The following is a 23,382-nucleotide window of genomic DNA, read 5'->3' on the forward strand; positions in this document are numbered from 1 at the left end:
TTTAGATATTTTTTTTATATTTGTTTTATTGAGGCTTGTTACCATCTTGATCTGCATTGTATATTATATGGTGTATATATATATATATATATATATATATATATATATATATATATATATATATATATATATACTCTTGTACCAAGGTTGGTGGTTTTTCAGGGAATAAAAACTGAAAGTGAGAGCTGATACTTAATTATTCATAGACATACCTTGCAGAGGGAATATATGGTCAAAGACATATAACCCGTTCCTATTTTTCCCTCTCAGCCCGAACTGCAAAAAACAAAAAGTTGACAGTAAAAGTACATATAACCGTGTCCACAGTAAACAACGTCAACGGTCATAACACACGCGTTCACCCGGACAAATAAGGAAACAGTTTGAGCGTGCTTATTTTCAAGATGCATTTGAAAGGCAAAAGCAAATCTAAATATATGAGATTTAAACCGTAACAATACCCTTTGATTAAAAGTTCAATCGTTGAAATCCTACATGCACTTTAGAAATAGCCGTTTTCGTGTTGAAACCAGGAAATGTTATCATTAATCATAATTAATATGATTCATAAGTGATTGTCAAAGAGCACATATGGGACATAATCTGTTTGCTTTTAGTGAGAAACATGTCTTTTCTCCGATGACAATTGCCGCTTAAAGTACACGTTGATATGTACATCGCTTCCTGATGGCCGACTGATAGCGGAGACCCCCCGCAAACTAGCAGCCTTTGTTGTCAAGATAAAAAGTAAATATTGATATATAAACAATCTTTCGACCACAAGAATGCATAGGTTTGCGGTGAATTAGAAACCAAACCACACGACTGGAATTTACGTTGCAAAGGTACGATTACATGCATGATTCTGTTTTAACAAATTGAAATCAGTAGTGACTGTTTTTCTAACTATTTATTAACACCATCGAGAAATGAATATGATTCTTCTCTAAATTTATGATTTTTCTCTACATGTATTAACTAGAGCACCCGTGAAGATGCGGGATAGAATAGGTCTTCAACCGTTGCTTGCCGTTAAAGGGCGACTTTGCTTGTCGTAAGAGGCGACTAACGGTGGTCAGGCTTGCTGACTTGGTTGATGCATGTCATCGTATTCCAATTGCATGGATCGATGTTCACGATGTCAATCACTGGATTGTCTGGTCCAGTCTGGATTATTTACAGACGGCCGTCATATAGCTGGTATATTGCTGAGTGCGGCGTTAAACAACACGCAAACAAACAATTAATTAGAGTTTTTAACGTTTGTTGGCAGACCATTTTTTAGATATGGTGAGGAATACAATATCCCTGATAAGCCCCAGTGCCTTCATCAACCCTAGTAAGAGTGACCCCGTAGAGCTGGTGAATGCAAGAAGTCTAGGTGAGTACATTGTCTATCTATTATTCCACAAGTAGACATACCCGTGTACAAAACTATGCAATGCAAAATACAGATTTGACAGTGGTGTATATACATATTTATAAAGGCTCCAGGATATCAAATCGTATTTATGTCAAGTATCTTTTCGTGGTGTTTGAAGGAACATACATCTTTTTTGCGTTTTGCCTGGTGATATGAGTTGGGGAGAAATCTCCGTCCATTATATCAACCACATATTGATACGAAACAGTTCTCTCCTATTCCAACGGAAACAAATGGACATTGTCCAACATGTCATCTCATCTATATGTCACTTTAAATGACCAGATCAAAATCTATATTCAATTTCTCTCCGTTGTAAGATTAAGATATATTTAAGGTTGGAATAACTATAAATAATATATATTACTTATTATATCCCAAACTACTCTAGAGTGTACTGTTTTGGAAAAAAATAATGAAAACCACCTGTATGCATATGCATTGTATGTATGCCATGCCACTGTTATCAGTACATTGATAAAACACTCACTAATTTGTATGTTTTGAGTGAGTGTGGTTTTAAGCCGTTTTAAATAATATTCCAGCAATATCGCGGAGGGGCTCACGAGAAATAGGATTCACATATTGTACCACTTGTGGAATCGAACCCGTGACGAACGAACGCTTTAACCACTAGACCCCACCGCCCCGTATATTTATAAGTAATGCAAATAATCAATATGTCAAACCCGACAGTAAGCTATTGCTGACCTGCTGTGAATTATCAGCGAGCAACAGTGTTGTACAAGACCTCGATGTAGTAGAAAATGTCTTGTTGGTATTGTGTCGTTAAAACCCGTACAAGCTTCACTGTAGACAGTGGGGCTGGCAACTTGTTTACTTGAGAAAAACAAATAACTGTTTAAGGTAAACGAACCTTTAACACAAGTGTTGAGCAAGGTCTGTGAGAGCGATAGAGATGGTTAATATCCGACAATGGCCTCACTCAATCGCACATGTCCAAGTGGTTCCCGTTGTATCTGAACGTACGTATTTATCCTGGCCTCGGGGCGGTGGGATAGCTTAGTGGTTAAAGCGTTCTCTCGTCACGCTTAAGATTCGATGTTCGATTCGCCATATGAGTACGGGTACAATGTGTGAAGCCTATTGCTGGTGTCCCCGCCGTGATATTTGCTGGGATATTGTTAAAAGCTGCGTAAAACCATGCTCGCTGACTTGCTCCCGACCGGCTACTGTATGCCACTTCGCTGGCAGCACCCACATGGTATTTACTTCGGGATAAAAGTCGTTGATCCTCGGGTTTAGAGCTACGTCTAGTTTAATTTCTCATATATTAGATATAAAACACAATCTCCAAGAAGTTTTCCGCCTTTCTCGTCAGCACTCATCAATAGCTATAAGCAGGTTTCGGCAACTCACAGTAGTGTCTCAGCAACTCACAGTAGTGTCTCAGCAACTCACAGTGGTGTCCCAGAAACTCACAGTGATGTCTCAGCAACTCACAGTGGTCTCTCAGCAACTCACAGTGGTCTCTCAGCAACTCACAGTGGTCTCTCAGCAACTCACAGTGGTCTCTCGGCAACTCACAGTGGTCTCTCGGCAACTCACAGTGGTCTCTCAGCAACTCACAGTGGTCTCTCAGCAACTCACAGTGGTCTCTCGGCAACTCACAGTGGTCTCTCGGCAACTCACAGTGGTCTCTCAGCAACTCACAGTGGTCTCTCAGCAACTCACAGTGGTCTCTCGGCAACTCACAGTGGTCTCTCAGCAACTAACAGTGGTCTCTCGGCAACTCACAGTGGTCTCTCGGCAACTCACAGTGGTCTCTCAGCAACTCACAGTGGTCTCTCGGCAACTCACAGCAACTCACAGTGGTCTCTCGGCAACTCACAGTGGTCTCTCAGCAACTCACAGTGGTCTCTCGGCAACTCACAGTGGTCTCTCAGCAATTCACAGTGGTGTCTTCGCAACTCACAGTGGTCTCACAACAACTGCTGTGTCCCGCTGCTGAGGCACTGTGCTATGTTGCATCGAGAATCGAGCTTCACTCAACTTGCCATCGGCTACCCTTCTCTGTGATTGAACACCTGACACCGTGTAGTTACCGAGATGACGGGCGTCTCTAACGATGGACATGTGATTTGTTTGTCCCACACCCCTCGCATACCATGATCGCTACCTATTCATTTATTGCATTATTACGTTTTACTATCCTCGAAAAACTCAAGACGGGAGCAAAGCGTTAAGATCATGGCTTTCTGTAACTTATACAAGGATTAAACCCAACTCACACAATATTTTATCCTTTTTGCGAAGGCCTGGTGCCATCACTGAGTTTGTTTCAATGGTCCATTCATATATTCTTCACAGCAATTTGACTTGGTTGATGCATGTCATCGTAACCCAATTGCGTGGATCGATGCTCATGATGTCAATCACTGGATTGTCTGGTCCAGACTCGAATATTTACAGACCGCCGTCACATAGATGGAATATTGCTGAGTGCGGCGTTAAACAACAAACAAACAATCACAGCAATTTTGCCTTTTGCGCCAGAAGGAATCTGTTTCGGAGGAGAATCCAGACATTTTATTCTCTTGCATTGATATTTTTTTTTTACACAAACAGGCACAAAAGATAAACCTCTGAAGTTGAAGCAGGATGGTGAGGAGGTCGATAGCGCCAATGGTGCCGATGACGTTCCGTCGTTCCTGCAGAAGATGACATCATGGCGGTGGTTCACGGCCATATTGACAAGCATGGGCGTTGTCTTCATCATCCTATTGAGGAACTGTATGTCCATGGCCCTGGTGTGCATGACAGGGGGCAGGCGCGGGGGGTCAGGAAATTGGACCCAAGACGGAAATCTCTCTTTCCCTGTCACCTTTAACGAAACGTTCTTCGTAAGTATGCATGGCGTGGGCAGATAAGAAAGGAAGATGGATGTTATGATAACATGTTCCGGAAAATGCATCGAAAACTTATTTTTGGAATCAACTTAAGCACATACTGTCATCGTTATAAACAGATGTATAAATATATGTTTGTTACGCGTCAGAGGAAGAGGTGAGCATCCTGTGTGCCGCGGGCAACAGGGAGCGACGTGGGCATAAGACTTGACCCGTGACACAACATCCAGGGCGGTCACATTTACATTGAGTGAGTGAGTGAGTGAGTGAGTGAGTGAGTGAGTGAGTATGGTTTGACGCCGCTTTTAGCAATATCCACGGCAGGGGGCACCAGAAATGGGCTTCACACATGGTACCCATGTCGACGATCGAACCCGGGTCTTCGGCACGACGAGCGAACGCTTTAACCACTAGGCTACCCGACCGCCCCCATTTACATTGAGACGTTTTCAAGATTTAGTTTGTCCTTTGTTACGACAAAACATGGTTCACGGGGAAGTAGTAGTAGTAGTAGTAGTAGTAGTAGTAGTAGTAGTAGTAGTAGTAGTAAAAGGGGTAGTAGAAGGGGTAGTAGTAGTTGTAGTATTGCAAACACTAAAGTTGGAAGAGTGAGTGAGTTGGGTTTAACGCCGCTTTTAACAGTTATATCACGGCGTGTCAGCTTAATGTGGGAGGAAAGCCCGAAGTGATGCAGGTCTCAGACGTTTACCACTTCGGTGCTGACAAACCTAGAAACATCATCGGGGCGAACCGGGATTCGAGCCCACAATCGTAGGTTTCTGGCGTGCACAAGGGACGCAACTCTGCACAGCGAATCGCGGCGCCTTAGACGACTTGCAGTTGCAGTAGAAACTGTTGCAGTAATGTCGTAGTAGTAGTAGTAGTAGGAGTACTAGTTGTAGTAGTAGCAGAAGTAGCAGTAATAATAATAGGAACAGACGCAGTAGGAATAGTAGCAGCTGTTGTAATAGTAGCAATAGTAGATGTAGTTGTAGTAGTAGTAGTTGTAGTAGTAGTAGTAGTAGTAGTAGTAGTTGTAGTAGTAGTAGTAGTAGTAGTAATGGTAATAGGAACAGAGGCAGTAGGAACAGTAGCAGTTCTAATAGTAGCAGTAGCATTAGTAGATGCAGCTATAGTAGTAGTAGTAGTAGTAGTAGTTGTAGTAGTAGTAGTAGTAGTAGTTGTAGTAGTAGTAGTAGTAGTAGTAGTTGTAGTAGTAGTAGTTGTAGTAGTAGTAGTAGTAGTAGTTGTAGTAGTAGTAGTAGTAGTAGTAGTAGTTGTAGTAGTAGTAGTAGTAGTAGTAGTAGTAGTAGTATATCTGGAGCAGCAAGGTGGTATCTTGGTTCATGTTTATTTATTCAAGGGGGGTGGGGGGGGGGGGGGGGGGGGGGGGGTACATACAATGTTAATTCCATTTACATCGTTTCCACAATATCGCATGATATATACACACTGCAAGGTTTCTACCTGTACATGGATCAGAGGATGCCATCATAACGAGATGCGTATTCATGGCATCTGTCATCTCTACCCTGCAGATGCCCCGCGGGGAGTTTGACTGGGACAGCGAGACACAGGGCATCATCCTCTCAGCAGCCTTCTACAGCAGCTTCATCGCCCCGGCCATCAGCGGCTTCGTTGCCAGGCGATTTGGGGCCAAGATCGTCGTCGGCGTCAGCGTGTCTGCGTCTGCGGTTGCCACATTACTGACGCCGCTTGGTGCACGCGCACATGTGAACTTCCTAATCGGTCTCAGGGTGTTCCTTGGATTCTTCTCAGTGAGTTTTGTTTGTTTGTTTGTTTGTTTAACTGTTTGTTTGTTTGTTTGTTTAACGCCGCACTCAGCAATATTCCAACTATATGACGGCGGTCTGTAAATAATCGAGTCTAGACCAGACCCGGATCTTCACGGGGGAGACCTATTCTACCCCACATCTCAGAAGTTTACCGCTTAGGTAAATAGTGTGTTTGTTTGTTGTTTAACGCCGAACTCAGCAATATTCCAGCTTTATGACGGCGGTCTGTAAATAAACGAGTCTTGACCAGACAATCCACTGATTGATATCATGAGCATCGATTGGGATACGATGACATGCATCAACAAAGTCACCGAGCCTGACCACCCGATCTTCACGGGTCCACTTCGGTAAAACGCAGGAACAAGTAACATAGAATTGCAATATATAACACACGTGGACCGTGAAGATCCGGGCAGAATAGGTCTTCAGTAACCCTTGCTTGCCCTAAAAGACGACTATGTTTTGTCGTAAGAGGCGACTAACGGGATCGGGTGGTCAGGCTCGCTGACTTGTTTGATGCATGTCATCGATCCCAATTATGGCATTAAACAACAACAACAACAAAAAAGAAGAAGAAAACACTAGAAGTGACACGATGACTTAATGTTGTCTGACTGCTGTAGGGCACTATCTTCCCCGCATCCCTGGAACTGTGGTCACACTGGGCGCCGGGCCCAGAACGGGTGCAGCTCGTCTCCAGCACATACACGGGTAGGTGAACGCAGATACTACTATAGCCATAGCAACCGAAGTTTACAGAAGTTGTAGTTGCGGTTTGTTTGAGTGTTTAACGCCGCATTCGGAAATACACCAGCTATATGATGGAAGTATAAGTAGAAGTATTAGTAGTAGCAGCGCTAGCGAGAATAGCAGTGGTAAAAGAAGTAGTGATAGCTGTAAAAGGAGTAATCACAGGTATAGTAAACCTACACATTTGAAGCCACTATATTATTATTAGTAATACGAGTAGATATATTTTGAGGTGAGGTGAGGTGAAATTGGGTTTAACGTCGCGTCCAAGATTATTACACTTATATAGCGACGTGCATGCACGTGTGAGTGTGTGACTGCTTGTACTAGACAGGACTGATGCCGATTTATAGTGCTAGCTCACTGAGATACCATGCCGCAGTTTAACATGAATACCCCACTCAGACACAGTATAGTGACTCTGAGCCGACCAGTCCTTGTTTTAGCCCCTTAATGCCGAGCGCAAGACAGGGTAACAACAAGTACCATCTTTTAACGTCTTTCGGTTTGACGCGCCCGGTGATCGAACCCAGGACCTTCCGCTCTCCGGGCGGACGCTCTACCACTAGACCACGGAGGCGGTCTGGATATATTTTGACGGTAGATGGACGGCAAAAGCAGTAATATATATATATATATATCTGTGTGTGTGTGTGTTCATTCCAAAATTCCAAAATGGTAATCCCCTGGCACTCCTCTTACGGTGGTTCCTGGTGATCCCACTCCTACATCTTCATCCACAGGCATCAACGTGGGCAGCCTCGCCGCGTCCCTCCTCTCCGGCTTCATCTGCACCATCCCCCACGATAACGGCTGGCCCTACGTCTTTTATGTGTTTGGTAAGAGACAAGCCTTGGTCTATGTTCTGTCTTTGTCTGTTGTATAATGCTGTGTACAGCAATACTACATCTGAATGACGGCGGTCTCTAAATAGTCGAGACTGGACCAGACAACCCAGTGACTGATATTATGAGCATCCGTCTTCGTAAATGAGATACGACGACATGCATCAACCAAGTCACCGAGCCTAACTACCCGATCCCGTTAGTCGCCCTCTACGAAAAGCAGAGTCGCCTTTTACGGCAAGCATGGGTTGCTGAAGACCTTTCCTCCCCGGACAACCCGATCCCGTTAGTCGCCCTCTACGGCAAGCATGGGTTGCTGAAGGGCAAGTCTATTTCACGTGGTAGTCAATATTGTATTGCGTTGGTATTGGCCTGCAGTATATAGTGGTCTTTATATAGTATTAGCAGGATCGATTTTACATTACTTGAATATTTCTTTCCTGCATGAAAACTGACTGCTATCGGTGAAATTGATTGTGGGAACGTCCATATACAGTGTTCATGTTTTCTGGATTTTTAACATCAAAATTTGAATGCATAATTCAGTAACAAAATTTATGAAATCTTGATTACGTAATCCTGGGGATCAACGGAGATACTATGTTAGAATCAGACGGGTCAAATGATGGTTGCTGCGCAACGCTTCTACTGGGATCATTAAAAGAAACCGTCTTAACCGATTATCCCTGTACATGAAGCTCGAATCAGTGAGATCTTGATGGTGGTCACATGTTCAGCTCGTATGACAGCTGTCGGAGGCAGTTTCCGTTAGGAGTATCTGGCAAATTTGTAGTTTTGATACGCTCCCCAAAAAGCATGTTTTGTTGTTTTTTTTGTTTATTTATTTGTTGTTTAACGCCGCACTCAGCAATATTCCAGCTATATGACGGCCGTCTGTAAATAATCGAGTCTGGACCAGACAATCGAGTGACAGACATCATGAGCATCGATCCACGCAATCGGGATCGATGACATGCATTAACCAAGTCAGCCTGACCACCCGATCCCGTTAGTCGCCTCCTACGACAAGCATAGTCGCATTTTCTACCCCGAATTTTCACAGGCCCAAAAAGCATGTACCAACGTCAATCAGTGTGGCATCATGTGCATTTGCTATACTCTTATATGAGTGAGAATGGTTTTAGCAATATCCCAGCGTAGTTGTTTCATAGTTTTACCATTCTTATACGAACCTATTGCTTATAAAGCACAAAAGAGTATCAATTGGTAACGTTCTTGTTGATTGTTTTAAATATACGTCCTGTATGAAACTGAAGATTCATTGCAGTTATGTTGTCTTTGATAACGTTACTCGTGTTTGTTTGTTTGTTTGTTTGTTTGTTTGTTCTTAACCATTCCGTTGCTTGAGATTCAACGGGAACGTGCAATAACGCCATGGCTCATGTAGTTGTGCTCTCCTGTATACGGGGGGCGATCGGGTAGCCAAGTGGTTAAAGCGTTCGCTCGTCACGCCGAAGACCCGGGTTCGATTCCCGACATGGGTACAATGTGTGAAGCCCATTTCTGGAGTCCCCCGCCGTGATATTGCTGGAATATTGCTAAAAGCGGTGTAAAACCATACTCAATCACTCACTCCTGTATACGGTTCGCCTTAAGAACATCCTCACGTAGTGAATCTCTCCTGCAGGTGGACTGAGCGCCATATGGTGTGTGGTGTGGTTCCTGTGTATTCACGACACCCCGGAGACGCACCCATGGATCAGTCAGGAGGAAGCCCAGTACATCGCCAAGCACACCATGAAGAAAGAGGACCCACAGGAGGTATGGGGGCAAGCGATACCGGAATCAGTATCATTGATGAGGAGCGTGCACGCAGGACATCAGATTTTGTGCATTCGCTGACCTCATCACTTGTCATTTCTCTTCTCAGTTCACGGCATTGATGCTATAAGAGAAAAACCGACTGGCCCCTTCTTCCTTCTTTACTTCCCAACAGGCCCCTATGCTTCCTTCTTTACTTCCCAACAGCCCCCTATGCTTCCTTCTTTACTTCCCAACAGCCCCCTGTGCTTCCTTCTTTACTTCCCAACAGCCCCCTATGCGTCCTTCTTTACTTCCCAACAGCCCCCTGTGCTTCCTTCTTTACTTCCCAACAGCCCCCTATGCGTCCTTCTTTACTTCCCAACAGCCCCCTGTGCTTCCTTCTTTACTTCCCAACAGCCCCCTATGCTTCCTTCTTTACTTCCCAACAGCCCCCTATGCGTCCTTCTTTACTTCCCAACAGCTCCCTATGCTTCCTTCTTTACTTCCCAACAGCCCCCTATGCTTCCTTCTTTACTTCCCAACAGCCCCCTATGCTTCCTTCTTTACTTCCCAACAGCCCCCTGTGCTTCCTTCTTTACTTCCCAACAGCCCCCTATGCGTCCTTCTTTACTTCCCAACAGCCCCCTGTGCTTCCTTCTTTACTTCCCAACAGCCCCTATGCTTCCTTCTTTACTTCCCAACAGCCCCCTGTGCTTCCTTCTTTGCTTCCCAACAGCCCCCTATGCTTCCTTCTTTACTTCCCAACAGCCCCCTATGCTTCCTTCTTTGCTTCCCAACAGCCCCCTATGCGTCCTTCTTTACTTCCCAACAGCCCCCTACGCTCACCATCCATCTCGCCTCCTGTATGCCTTCAAATCACTCCCAACTACGCTCACCCAACGAACACCCACCCCCTCCATCATTCTGACTCCCTCCCCTCTTCCCACATTTTCATACAAAATCTAACATTCCTCACTCCTGATTTCATCAAATGTCACCTGCCCCCTCCGCCACCCACTCTCTCAAGTCCAATCCCAGCGATATATATATATAATTCTAAAATGAACACCCGTTGTTCGTTACTCGCGAAAGCTTGTCCGCCATTTTGGATGACGCATCAGTACGCGAGTACTTATCAACTTCTTGACATTTCGTAAATTGTTACCGAATTACTTTCGCAGTCTAAAAGATTAATTCTGAGAAATAGTTGTCAAGGAATATTCAACGGGCAGGACTTATTTGAATGCATAACCGTGTATAAAACAAGCCGTTTATACACCCAATCGGGGGCACGGGTGGCCCAATCGTCTAAGACGCCGCGATTCGCTGTGCAGACTTGCGTCCCTTGGGCACGCCAAAAACCTATGACTGTGGGTTTGAATCCCGGTTCGCCCCGATTATGCTTCTAGGTCATGGTGTCAGCACCGTGGGTTTCACCGAAGTGGTAAACGTCTGAGACCTGCATCTTTTCGGGCTTTCCTCCCACATTAAGCTGACACGCCGTGATATAACTGGAATACTGTGAAAAGCGGCGTTGAACCCGACTCACTAACTACACACCCAATCAATGTTCTCCTTCCAGTCCTCGCGTCCCCCGTTCCTGCAGATGTTCCTGTCGGGGCCAGTGTGGGCCTTCATCATCGTCCAGACCTGCCACATGTGGTGCTCCAGCATCTTCTTCGCCTACCTCCCTAAATATATGAGTGACGTCCTCCACTTCTCCATCGAACAGGTGCGACTCCACATACTCACAAAGGGGGACAAACATCTAGTCTCTGAAATAACCATATTTTACAGAGAAAAAAACAGTTGTTAAGTTATCCCCAAAAATGTAATGAAAGAAGCCAAGAGACTATCTCCAGTTTCAGAAACTGCAATAATCTGGACCAGTATCGTTGTTGTTGCTGGTTTAGACGTGTAAAGGTCGCCATCTGCCTTCGGAAGTTTGGCTGAGAATATTTTTTTGGTACTTTCCAAATGCAATTTCCACCATAATCTCGTTCTCCGTCCATAGCTCCTTATTTTTCGTTTCAATATTGATATCGTTTTGGGAGGAGTGCTTAAAGACCAAATATTTAAAGGCACTGTTCTAATTATCGTGTTATGAACATTGTTAACTCTTTCAATAACAAAGTCGGAACTACCTTAATGCCGGTCAGTGGTATATTTGAAATGCCATTTCCTCCTTAATGAAGACTCGGCGAATAAACGATATCTTATGATCCGAACAAGCAAAAAGACTGCTCTACGTGTGCCCCAACTCACACAGTGAAAAATACAGACTACAGAGTGTTTTTATTTATTAATTATTCTAAAAAAATAAGTCAGTTTTGGGAAAGTTGGGATGTTCTTTAGCGAACACCGATGGTACCATCACTGCTTTTCAATTCAATTCTTATAATATCATCGCTATTTAGCCTTTTGCGCCCAGTGGAATCTGTTTCGGCGGATAATCGAGACTGGTTAGTTTCTGGCGTTGTCGTTTTAATATGTTTATTCATTTTTCACGAATTGACAGTTACCCTATGTTCTTCTTAACATTTCCACATTCTTTGATATCAGTTCCTGTAAAAGTTTGAAACTTACATTCACGCGTGCATTCTAAAGACCCGGGAGGACTTTTCGCACATTCCATTACTTTTTTTGTTACAACTTGTGTTCAGATGTAAATGTGATCCTTCGTTTGTTCCCCTGCAGAACGCCATCATTTCGTCCGCCCCATTCGCTACCAGATTTGTCGGTGTGATGGCGTGGGGATATCTCTCAGATCTACTTTTGAGGAAATCGTCCATCAGTGTCACGTGGATCCGAAAAATAGTTCAGTCTTCAGGTAGCCAGGACCCGTCGTCAACTACATGTCTTATCATTAGAGCTAAACAAATTTGAAACATTAGGCTTTGAAAAAATCATAAATTTGATGATTCGTTTGTTGTTAACTACCAGACAATATTCCAACTATATGACGGCGGTCTGTAAATAATCGAGTCTGGACCAGAAAATCCAGTGATTGATATCATGAGCATCGATCTACGTAAGTGAGATACGATGACATGCATTAACCAAGCCTGCGAGACTGACCACCTGATCCCGTTAGTCGCCTCTGACAAGCATGGGTTGCTGAAGGCCCAATCTAGCCCGGATCTTTACGTTGGATGAGACGTCTTTTCTCTGTATTAGTTCTGCATCGGTTCTGCTTCAGCGCTCTCCAGATGCACAGCGTACACACATACTTATCAGCGTGGCCGACATGTTCCCCCGTGACTATCGCATTGTTTACCTCCGACTCAGATCTATGAAGATCCGGGGTAGATCAAAATAGGTCTTCAGCAACCCATTCTTGCCGTAAAAGGCGACTATGCTTGTAAAATGGGACTAACGGCATCGGGGGTCAAGATCGCTGACTTGGTTGATGCATGTCATCGATCTCAATTGCGTGGATCGATGTTCATGATGTAATTCACTGGACTGTCTGGCCCAGACTCAGACCCAGACTCATGTTTACCTGTGTTTACCTCTATGTCATGTTTACCTGTGTTTACCTCTATGTCATGTTTACCTGTGTTTACCTCTATGTCCACCGCTTCAGGGTTCCTCGTTTGTGGCGTTTTCACCGTGGGCATCGGCATGGTCAACGACCAACAGAGAGAAATTGCTGTCGCCCTCTTCCTCCTCGCAATGTTCTGCCAGTCATCTTCGATGTCGTCTTCATCGGTTACTCCCCTTGATATCGCTCCAAGGTCAGTGGACGTTTGCTCCCCTTCGATTCATTCTATAAGCCTCGTAGTGATGTTAACTGATGTTTTATGTAGCTACAGCAAAACAAAAACACTTTTAAAAATCAACTGGGACCATTCAATAATTCATCTCCGCGATTATTTTGAAATTATGGACCCGTGAGGATCCGGGGTAGAATAGGTCCTCAGCAACCCATGCTTGCCGTAAAAGGCGCCTATGTGGGATCGTGTGGTCAGACTCGCTGACTTGGTTGATGTATGTCATCGTATCCCAATTGCGTGAATCGATGCTCATGATTTCGATTATTTACAGACCGCCGTCATACAGCTGGAATATTACTACGTGCGGCGTTAAACAACAAACGAACTAACGAAATGTGAATTTATTCAGCATGTCAAGTCTTTTAATGGCACATAGAAGTCATATACATAAAAGAGAGAATTTTTGTATGTCAACGCTCTTTATTATGTTGCCGTTATATACCTGGAATATTGCTGAGTGCGGCGTCAAACAACATACCAACCAACTATATTTTGAGGAACACAATGTTTGGGAGTATATGCTTACTCCACCATCAGGCGAATGAATCCCGGTGAAGGAGTAAGCATATACTCCGAAATTCTGATAAAATGCATTTGCAAATTATACCATACACTACTGCCTAAAAGTTCATTCCCCTAACACGCGTTGAGAACGCGTGTAACACGCATGTGACACGGGTGCTCAACGGGTTGCACACGGGGTGAGCACCCGTTGGACACGGGTGTGCAACGGGTGTGCGTCGCGTGTGCAACCCGTTGCACACGCGTGTGCCACGCGTGTAACACAGGACCGGGTTCCAGTTGAAGTTGACAAATTTATCAAATGAATAGTGAGATAAAACAAAACAGTGAGATGTGAAATTTGAGTTAATGAGCGGCCATTGAGCTGTGCTCACCAGACCGTAAATACAAGGTCGGCCCATCTTAATTAGTGTTCGGTTGCTAGACTTTTATGGCATGAACCATTCCACTAGGGTCCAGTCTGGCCATTGTGGCTAGCCGACAGTAGAACAGTAGTGAATTTAGATGCGAGTTTATTGCTAGGGGAACCCCCGTGTTGACACGATTGTCGCGGGTTGGTAAATGTTCGCCATTAATAAAATGATTGTTTGTGGATTGCGAACATATTCATTTGCCCACACGAGTCATTCCATTTGATTGCAAATATAACGTTTTTCGTTCGACAAATTTATGCTTTAGACAGTACAATTATGATATAGCCGTCACCACTACTAATGTCTCATTATTTCACGTAGGAATATGTCCCATTTCCCCACACCCCACTTTCTGTGTTGTATTTTGAAAGAATAAATAAAAGAAGGTTTTGTGTGGGACACTTTTATACTAATTATAAGAGGATGTTGTAAATGAATATGAACAGCCATGCTGTCTGGCAGTTGATAGAATTTGAGATCTTCACAATCACCGGGTGTGACCATGTTGACAGAATCTCGTTAGGGTTTGTGATCTTTACATTTGCCCAATGACCATGGTGAGTATTGCTGGGGATACCAAACGTAACAGTTTATTATTAGAGGTTGTGAGTACCTATACCACGTAGATAGGATATCTTTAGGATTTTAATCCTTCTTTGAGAGGCATTTAGAAGTTGGAGTACTACGTTAGGAGAAGATTTATGGGTGACTTTAATCCTTTCTTTCTCTGAGGGTAATCCTTTCATGTTGATTGGAGGAAGTCACTCAACCAGGTCATGACAGGTCGTGAGTTTACTCACTAACTACTGTGAGCGTTTTTGGCATGACATCTTTTCTTGTATAAACATAGAAACGATGCTCACTCACTCACTGTTAATCTTCTGCAGTTTGCTGGCAAAGTGGGGATAAACCTCAGTGTCAAAGACGATCAAATTTAGTTCGAATCCTTGTTTATATGTGACATCTCCCAAATGGGGACATTTTCATAAACTTGGCAAGTGATGATGAATTTCAATATTAATATTATTATAGTTTATGAAATTGTTAATTAAACTTTAATAAAATTGTGCTTCACTCTCACGAAAAATATATTGTCTGTGAGTAAATTTATATGTCTCGTTACATTGGCATTTTTCAGTGATATTGGGACTACATGAAACATGGCTGGTTTTATATTTCTGATACAGGTGCTTGACTGACTGAGTAGTTCATGATCAATAAGATATGTTTAAATCAGTCAAGTTTGCAACAATAGATGAATAAGTTGATACATTTGGACCGCAGTTACCGATTAACAACTTAAGACATAGAGACAGGGAGGAGATATATAACCAAACCTATGGTCCTGTTGAGACAGTTGACAGTTAGAACGTTGGATTAAATGACAGTAACTAATTTGAACATTCCCCAGTTATATCATAAAATACATCATAACTCATAACAGTCCGAGAGACAGCTTCCAGACTTATACTAGTATTGAAGGGACAATAGCTTTTGACAGTTTAAAAGTAAACTCATCTTAAGGTGCTTGGCAAGTCAAAACTTACCTCCCTGTATATGTTTTTTAGGTTTGACAGCAACTATGCTTGTAGATTTCATAGATAGACATGATTGGTTAGCTAGATGTTATTACAATAAGCGAAAATGTCTTAAAAGTCCACAGTTTGTTTAAAAGTACAAAAAGTGTGTTATAGATCTATCAACGTTTTCTTTTATTGAACATAATATTTGCACTATATTGCTGTAAGCTGTAAATAATCTAGCCTCCCCATGTACGTAACTTACATATATTTATGTATGACCAGAACAGCAAATAAAGTTCTGGTAGATAGGTACCTCGGAGATTTAACGTGCGCTTTCCGACTTTAGCCTATCTCGCACACGGGGAAGCACTTATACTATTAGGGTAAAAAAGCGTAATGATTAAATAAAGAAGTGCAAACACCCCCGCCCCCCCACCCCCACCCCACCCCAAAAAAAAAAAAAAAAAAAAAATTAAGTTTAGTCCTTGTAGTAGTCTCTTGGTCAGCTTCTCATCCTGGGGGTCGGGATTCTGGTAGAGACTCTTGGCAAGGAGGGCGGCGGTATTGGCGACGAAGTGGTTTGAGGTCGGTACGCCACTACTCTGGAAGAAGTGGTACAAGTCTGTGTAGTTTGTGATGTCTTACTCGATGTCCTGTCCCCCCTTCTTGTGCACCATGACGAAAGGGACTCCTTGTTTGGCGTAGAGATATTCCTTTGGGGTGTTGATCTGGTCAACCTTGAGATCCGGCCGGGGCTTGTAGTGGTTGATCGGAATGTCTGATTTTTCCACTAGTAAATAAAGTTCTTTGGTATGACCTCTTTTATCCCTGCTGACGTTATCCTAATGTTCAATTTCAGTCTGCCTCACCAAGCGTAAGAAAGCATTGTACATGATAAACCACACTGATGCAGTTTTCTATATATATATTTGTAGATATGAAGCATTCTAGTTAATTGTGGATACACTGGGCAGACAGAATTGTGTTTATTTCCAGGCCATCCTGATCGTCGTTTACTACTATAAGGTGTATGGTTGGAGGCAAGATCAAAGGCGCCGCACAGCATTTATTAGATAACAGACGGGGTCGTCCGTTTCGCTTAGAACAACCACCCCACCTGTCTGTAGGAGTTATATAATCAGTGCGCAAATAACTGTGTCAAGTCCACTGCCGGGCTGATGCGGTGTCAGTGTCAGTGATGAACATGAATGCCCAAATCATACATCTGTAGCACTCACAAGCTGCTTAGCCAAAATATTTGAAAAGTGTATATTCAATTCTCTGATAACAGCAAATATAACCTTAGAAAAAGATTCAACATACAAACAATCAAATGTAGAACACAGACCTATGCTTATTATCATTTCTTCTGGATATGATCAACCTGCGGAACCCTCTATCCGATGAAGTAACTAATGCTCGCTCATTAAAAGAAATCAAATCCTTAATTAATCGTTCTGATGCAATTATTAATAATTTTGACTTCAAATATTTTCATAGATCATGCCAAATTGTCCACTGTCGCCTTAGGCTCGGCTGCAGTGACTTAAACGCTGATAAGTTTAGACGACATGTATCAGACATACCAGACTGCACTTGTGGATATCACCTTGAAGATGCAATTCACTTTTTCTATAACTGTTAAAAAATACGATAATATCAGAAACACTGTGTATTTCTACACACATGGGTATGGTCTAAACATGATATTACATGGCAGTAGTTAAGCAGTTCTACAAACATGACTCTTCTTAAATCAGTTCATGACATCATTGTCAAAAGCAAAAGGTTTGAGTAGCTTAATTTTATGCATGTAGTAAAGGAAAACTGCATTACCTTATTTCACAGACACCACTTGCTTCAGTGTACTGGCTTCGTGTATTTCATTTGTGCATTTTGTATGTTTATGTTCATCACTCTCTTATATATATATATCCAGCTGTTGTTAAGTTGTTACCTGGAGAGGTATTACATAAGCAAGTTTTGCTTGTTTACCGATCCAGATTTCTTTTGAAATAAAAATACGTTTAAGCCAACACAGCTAACCCTAAAACACATGATTGTAAACTATTCAAAAAGGAGCACTAATCTCTGGCTTCTTCTCGGGTGTCGAACTCAAACTCAAACTCATTTATTCTTAGAATAACATGACATACAATTATCTACAATTTTTATTATGTACAATTTAACAAAAATAATAAAAATAGGATACGTGGATACTAATACAAATTACCAATTGTCTTGTACATATTGTTAAGGAATTTAGATAGGCCTTTTAGATTTCTTACACTGTTAGTGGTCATAATTTTCTTAAATGTTTGGAAACTTAAGATATTGCTTATTTAAGAGTTCATATCGCCGTTGGTGTAAAGCTTCACATCGGAATGAATAATGCAATTCATCTCCCACAGCGATAGAATCACAGAGTGGACACTGGCTGTCTTCCCTGGGAATGTTCAGCCATCGACCAGTTTCAACTGGTAATCCTTGGTTAGAAAGTTCTGAATTTTAGTATTGGGAGAAATATTGATTTTAAGAGCAGTAGATATTTCGCAAATGAAGGTTGATTCTTCAGGTAATACGACCTTTGGATTTCCGCTTGGGCTTACTAGCTGCCGTGAGTCAATTTGCTCGTTAACGCAACCGAGCGTGACAAGAGACTGGGCTACCAGTCTGCAAGGACAGCTAAATAAACTTACGCATTTTTGAAAACTGATTGGTTACCCGTGATCTATGAAGATTTCAACAAAGGGCGCATGGTAATTAATTTCTTCAGCCTAAACAAACAGACAAATAACGGCGAAAGCTCATCGGATGTCGTTATTTGGAAATACCCCTGATTGTTACAGATTGATAATAAAAAAAGTATCCCTGAGTGAAAGCATTTGCGGATTTCGGATTGCGTGGATGATACAATTACTACTCCCTTGTTGTCATCCACATTTTCTGGTATAACCCTACACTTCTGTATTTGTCGTAATTCACATGCTGCTCAGTTAATGAATTTATATTATGTATACCCAGTTGTAGCACCACTCAGATTACCGGATAAAGGTTCAAATTTGGTCTTTCTTGTACCTGGGGTAATCATTTAATCTAAATCCAGGTTTGAAGTGAGGTGGAATGTGAATTATGCACGTGGCAGCCCAGCAAGAGATGTATGATCAATTGATTTACTTTTTTTGTAAATCAACTGATCATTCCCAGACATCAAAGGATCAACAGGAAATACGTTGATTGATTAATTACTGTTATCTTGCACAGTGGATATGTCAAAAGTAAGTGTTTACATGTGAAGGTAGGGTTACTAAACCTAGGGAATACACTCATATCATGGCGTGAAGTACAGATGTAAAAACAACATACTTTGTTCAAAGGGTAACCGATAATACACTGACTGGTTGTTCATTGTTATCTAACTCAATGTATGTTTTTAAGAACCGTGGACATTATAAAAATAGTTGTCACGTGGGCTTTCTCAGCTAACTGGGCACCTATGTGAAACAATTGAAACAAACTAAGTGATCAGTTAAGAAACAGACACGGGTTATAATATTCGATACATTTAAATAACGTTTAAAAACGATATATTTAAATATTTTAATATATTTCATATATATTCCAAATATTGTTTCCAAATAATTATTTTTAAAGTATTTGATTCTCACATAGACATTTGACATCGAATAAGTATTTTTGTACAGCTGCAGACGCAATGGATATTGTTCCTTTATGTTGATATTCCCGGATACATTATAACTTTGGTAGGTTGTAATAATGATATTTGCATTTTGTTTTCATTCATTCGCTGGGGCGGTCGGGTAGCCTAGTGGTTAAAGCGTTCGCTCGTCACGCCGAAGACCCGGGTTCGATTCCCGACATGGGTACAATGTGTGAAGCCCATTTCTGGTGTCCCCCGCCGTGATATTGCTGAAATATTGCTAAAAGCGGCGTAAAACCATATTCACTCACTCATTCATTCGCTGCAGCTTTGAACAGAATCATTCTTGTTCCTTTCCGTTTGGTTGGGAAGTTTTTCGATGCGCGATAGACGTTGTTTTCACAAGTATTTTCTTTTGTAAGCGTGTATATGTTACAGTCAATGTGTAAAATATGATTCACTCAGGCAATTTATTAAATATCTAAATATTTCAGTCATTTTACAAATTGACTGAATAATCCATTCATTTATTTAAACGACTGACTAAAAATGATAAAGACGACCAAAAGAGCTTAAACACATCACAATATATTAATTATGCTAAGAAAAGAAGCCAAACAATACAGAACTGTACTTGGTGATGATATTAAACATAAACAAATATTTGGAATTCGTTATCATATTAATAAAGATGGACATATTTTTCAGTTAATTTGTAAAATAAACTGAATATTTAGGCGTTTAATACGTTTCCTTAGTGAAATCTGTTTACATTTTGAATGTAAACATATACACACGGTAAAATAAGCAATGTGCAGATGAAATATTTTCTTTGTGTTGCAAGTCAAAATAGTGTACACGAAGATCGCACAATTACCAAGCAAGTGTCTTATCAAAACTGCATCACCATTACCGATGCTCCCCACAAATATACCTACATTTCAAAAACTGTATTTCATTTCTGTTGATCAGTGTGACCATATGTCCTTCTACTTTCAATAAAAATGCGCTTACGAATGGCGAGCACAGGTCGCGAACAAGTCTAGATTTCTGCTATATCATCCGGGTACTCACTGAGAAAATACAGTAATGCACAGGTAACAACTACTCCCGCGGAATTGCTTTAGATCAGTGCTCTTTTGTACGTTGAAATACTATATATTGTGAATGCCAAAATGATGTATCAAGGATCAAGTAGAAGATACATTGACCGTTGCACTGGGAGTTTATTCAACAGACCGTGAAAATAACACTGCTGTATCTTATTATTTATTTTAGATGACGCAGTCAAAGCTCACTTCTCCTGGCGGCCATTATCGAACGGCCAGCTAAAACACAACCCCGCGCTTACGTCTACAGGTCTCTTCCTGTAGTACGGTAATTAGTATTCTCTCCCTCAAGTGTATCCTCAATGATATAACCCACCCTCATTAATTACATGCTGCTCTTTTCCAGCCTCACGGCTATGGAGCTGTGATAAAGAGTCCAAGTCATCATAAAGTAATTAGGGTCCAATAAAAACAATGCGCCGCCAAACCTCATACATATTATCACTGAAAGTCGTACTACAGACGGTTAATGTCAAATCACAATAAAAGCATTTCAATTGCAATAACATGTTCCAGGACCATGTATTCTCTTAACACCATCGGATTTAGAAGCAATGGTCGTATAAAACAAAACACATCTATTTGATCACAACAGTATTCATGTTATTCCCACAAAATCACATAAAGAAAGGAGACATTAGGAAATACATGTGCATTATCATTTTTCGTCAGGATAACAAAATTTCCCCCCCTTGTTACCACCTCCAGGTTCAGCTTAAGACGGGTCCTCCTTTGGTCAAAAGTTTGTTCCCCCTCTAATGAGTGTGTCACGCGTTGCACACGAGTGGCGGACGGGGTGCACACCCGTGTGCAACGCGTTGCACACGGGTATCACACGCGTGACCAACCCGATGCACACTGGTTGCGTAACGCGTTGCCCATGCGTGTAAGGGGAATGAACTTCTAGGCAGTAGTGTATGTCCAAATAAGAGCACAAGTGGTCCAGTCGAATAAGCCGCCACTGTTCGCTGTGCAGAGTTGCGTCCCTTAAACGTACCAGAAATCTATGATCGTGGTTCCAATATCCTAATTCGCCCTTATTATGCTACACGGTTTGTCAGCGCAATACCCGAACTCGTGGGTTTCACTCACTCACTCATTCACTCCCTCACTCACTCATGCAGGTATGCCGGCATCATCACGGGAGCCTACATGGTGATCGGATCCTTCATGTCGATGTTCGGGCCCATGGCTGCCGCATACCTGACGCCAAACGTAAGTTTCTTTTTTTACTTACATTTCCCAAAGGTTGACTCTGTACATGTGTATATCCCTTCAATAAGAAATCAAAGCAGGAATTTGACTGCATTGGAACAATACGATCAATTTAAATTTGTTTATGCGAACGGTAAACTCTTACTCTCTGCAGCATGACTTTGAGTTAACAGTTTGTGTCAAAAAGACACACCTATGTCTGAAAAATAGTTTTGTTTTTCATGCCTTCCCAATGACGTATTGTGAGTTGTGTGAAGTATGGCACGGCAAATAGGTTTGAAAATAAATAAATTGCCCTCACTTCGTGCATAAGCACTACTGAAAATAATCGAATACCCGAATATAAAACGGGTGGTCACACACACACCCGCACGCACGCACGCACGCACGCACGCACGCACGCACGCACGCACAACATCCCAACCCTTTTGCACACACACCCCAGTTAAATTTTCAAAACAATACAACGTGATATTTTCAGTTGATATGTTTTTAAACAGGGTACGCTGGAGGAGTGGAGGATAGTGTTCTTCATCATCGCAGGGGTGTACGTGGTTGGTGTCACTGCATTTGTGTTTCTTGGGAGCGGCGAGCTTCAGCCGTGGGCCGTGCCTGAAGAACAGAGCTCAAGCGAGGCGACGACAGATCCGGAGCTTGGGGACAACAAATCGGATATAACTTGTGACGAATCGCCCACGTGCGGACGCAATCAAGAAAACAAAGTCGGTGAACATGAGTGCCAATTGAATTATACTAAAAATGGACACGTCAATGCTGCCTTCGAGTTTGATAAAACCGGGCAAGAGTCTCAGCTTGCGATAATTCACGAATCAGACGAAGACAAACTGTCAACAAAACTAACGTCATCAAGTACAAAACTATAGTCTCATTGCGCTCGTCCATATGTTTCAGTATCATTCATCATAACGTAACGAATAATGCCCTTACCTGAAGCCTGTGTAGCTGCTTCAATCGTCTCATCAACATTTTTGTGTGTTTGTTTGTTTGTTCTTTAACGCCGCTCTCAGCAATATTCTAGCTCTATGACGGCGGTCTGTAAATAATCGAGTCGGGACCAGACAATACAGTGATTGACTTCATGAGCATCGATCTACGCAATTGGTTTTTGGTTTGGTTTGTTGTTTAACGCCGCACTCAGCAATATATTAGCTATATGACGGCGGTCTGTAAATAATCGAGTCTGGACCAGACAATCCAGTGGGATACGATGGCATGCATCAACCAAGTCAGTGAGCCTGACCACCCGATCCCGTTAGTCGCCTTTTACGACATGCATGGGTTGCTGAAGACCTATTCTAACCCGGATCTTCATGGGTCTCTTTTACAGACTAATGTTATCATATTCAGCAGAGTGGTGTAGTACATCTCCTGTGACTTAAACTATTACACAATCTTCGAGGATGCTTGTTATGAGGAGACATCATCACTCACTCGCTCACTTAGAATGACATAACGGCACTATTTACTTCTTGTGGTATTCACGTAAATGGCGTAGGGAGGGTGTGTTTACATGCTTTGTTTGAGCGTGAATATAGTCAGTGTACTTAATAAAGATGTCAAGAGCATGAAGATCGTTTGTTTTATTTTCTGTTTTATTTAGGCACCGACTATTTAATATTCGGTTGGTTGGTTGGTTGGTTGTTTAACGCCGCACTCAGCAATATTCCAGCTATATGACGGCGGTCTGTAAA

General features: G+C 42.2%; 1 protein-coding gene across 1 annotated transcript; it reads left to right on the forward strand.

Moving 5' to 3' along the window:
* Positions 1-1,287: 1,287 nt before the first annotated feature.
* Positions 1,288-22,554, forward strand: LOC139471151 (uncharacterized transporter slc-17.2-like). The gene is made up of 11 exons (XM_071253418.1): positions 1,288-1,381; positions 4,013-4,287; positions 5,832-6,071; positions 6,716-6,803; positions 7,586-7,681; positions 9,336-9,469; positions 11,034-11,183; positions 12,149-12,281; positions 13,038-13,188; positions 21,580-21,670; positions 22,171-22,554. The coding sequence occupies exons 1-11, from the start codon at positions 1,288-1,290 to the stop codon at positions 22,552-22,554; spliced, it is 1,836 nt and encodes a 611-aa protein (XP_071109519.1).
* Positions 22,555-23,382: the final 828 nt, after the last annotated feature.

The sequence above is a fragment of the Haliotis cracherodii genome, unplaced genomic scaffold (assembly GCF_022045235.1).
Source record: "Haliotis cracherodii isolate W230 unplaced genomic scaffold, xgHalCrac1.p SCAF_22, whole genome shotgun sequence".
In the NCBI taxonomy this organism is placed as follows: Eukaryota; Metazoa; Mollusca; class Gastropoda; order Lepetellida; family Haliotidae; genus Haliotis; species Haliotis cracherodii.

Excerpts from the sequence above, each read along its gene's own strand:
- LOC139471151 (XM_071253418.1), top strand. The coding sequence starts at position 1,288 with ATGGTGAGGAATACAATATCCCTGATAAGCCCCAGTGCCTTCATCAAC. Across the intron at positions 4,288-5,831 it reads CCTTTAACGAAACGTTCTTC|ATGCCCCGCGGGGAGTTTGA; the intron begins GTAAGTATGCAT and ends TCTACCCTGCAG. Across the intron at positions 7,682-9,335 it reads CTACGTCTTTTATGTGTTTG|GTGGACTGAGCGCCATATGG; the intron begins GTAAGAGACAAG and ends TCTCTCCTGCAG.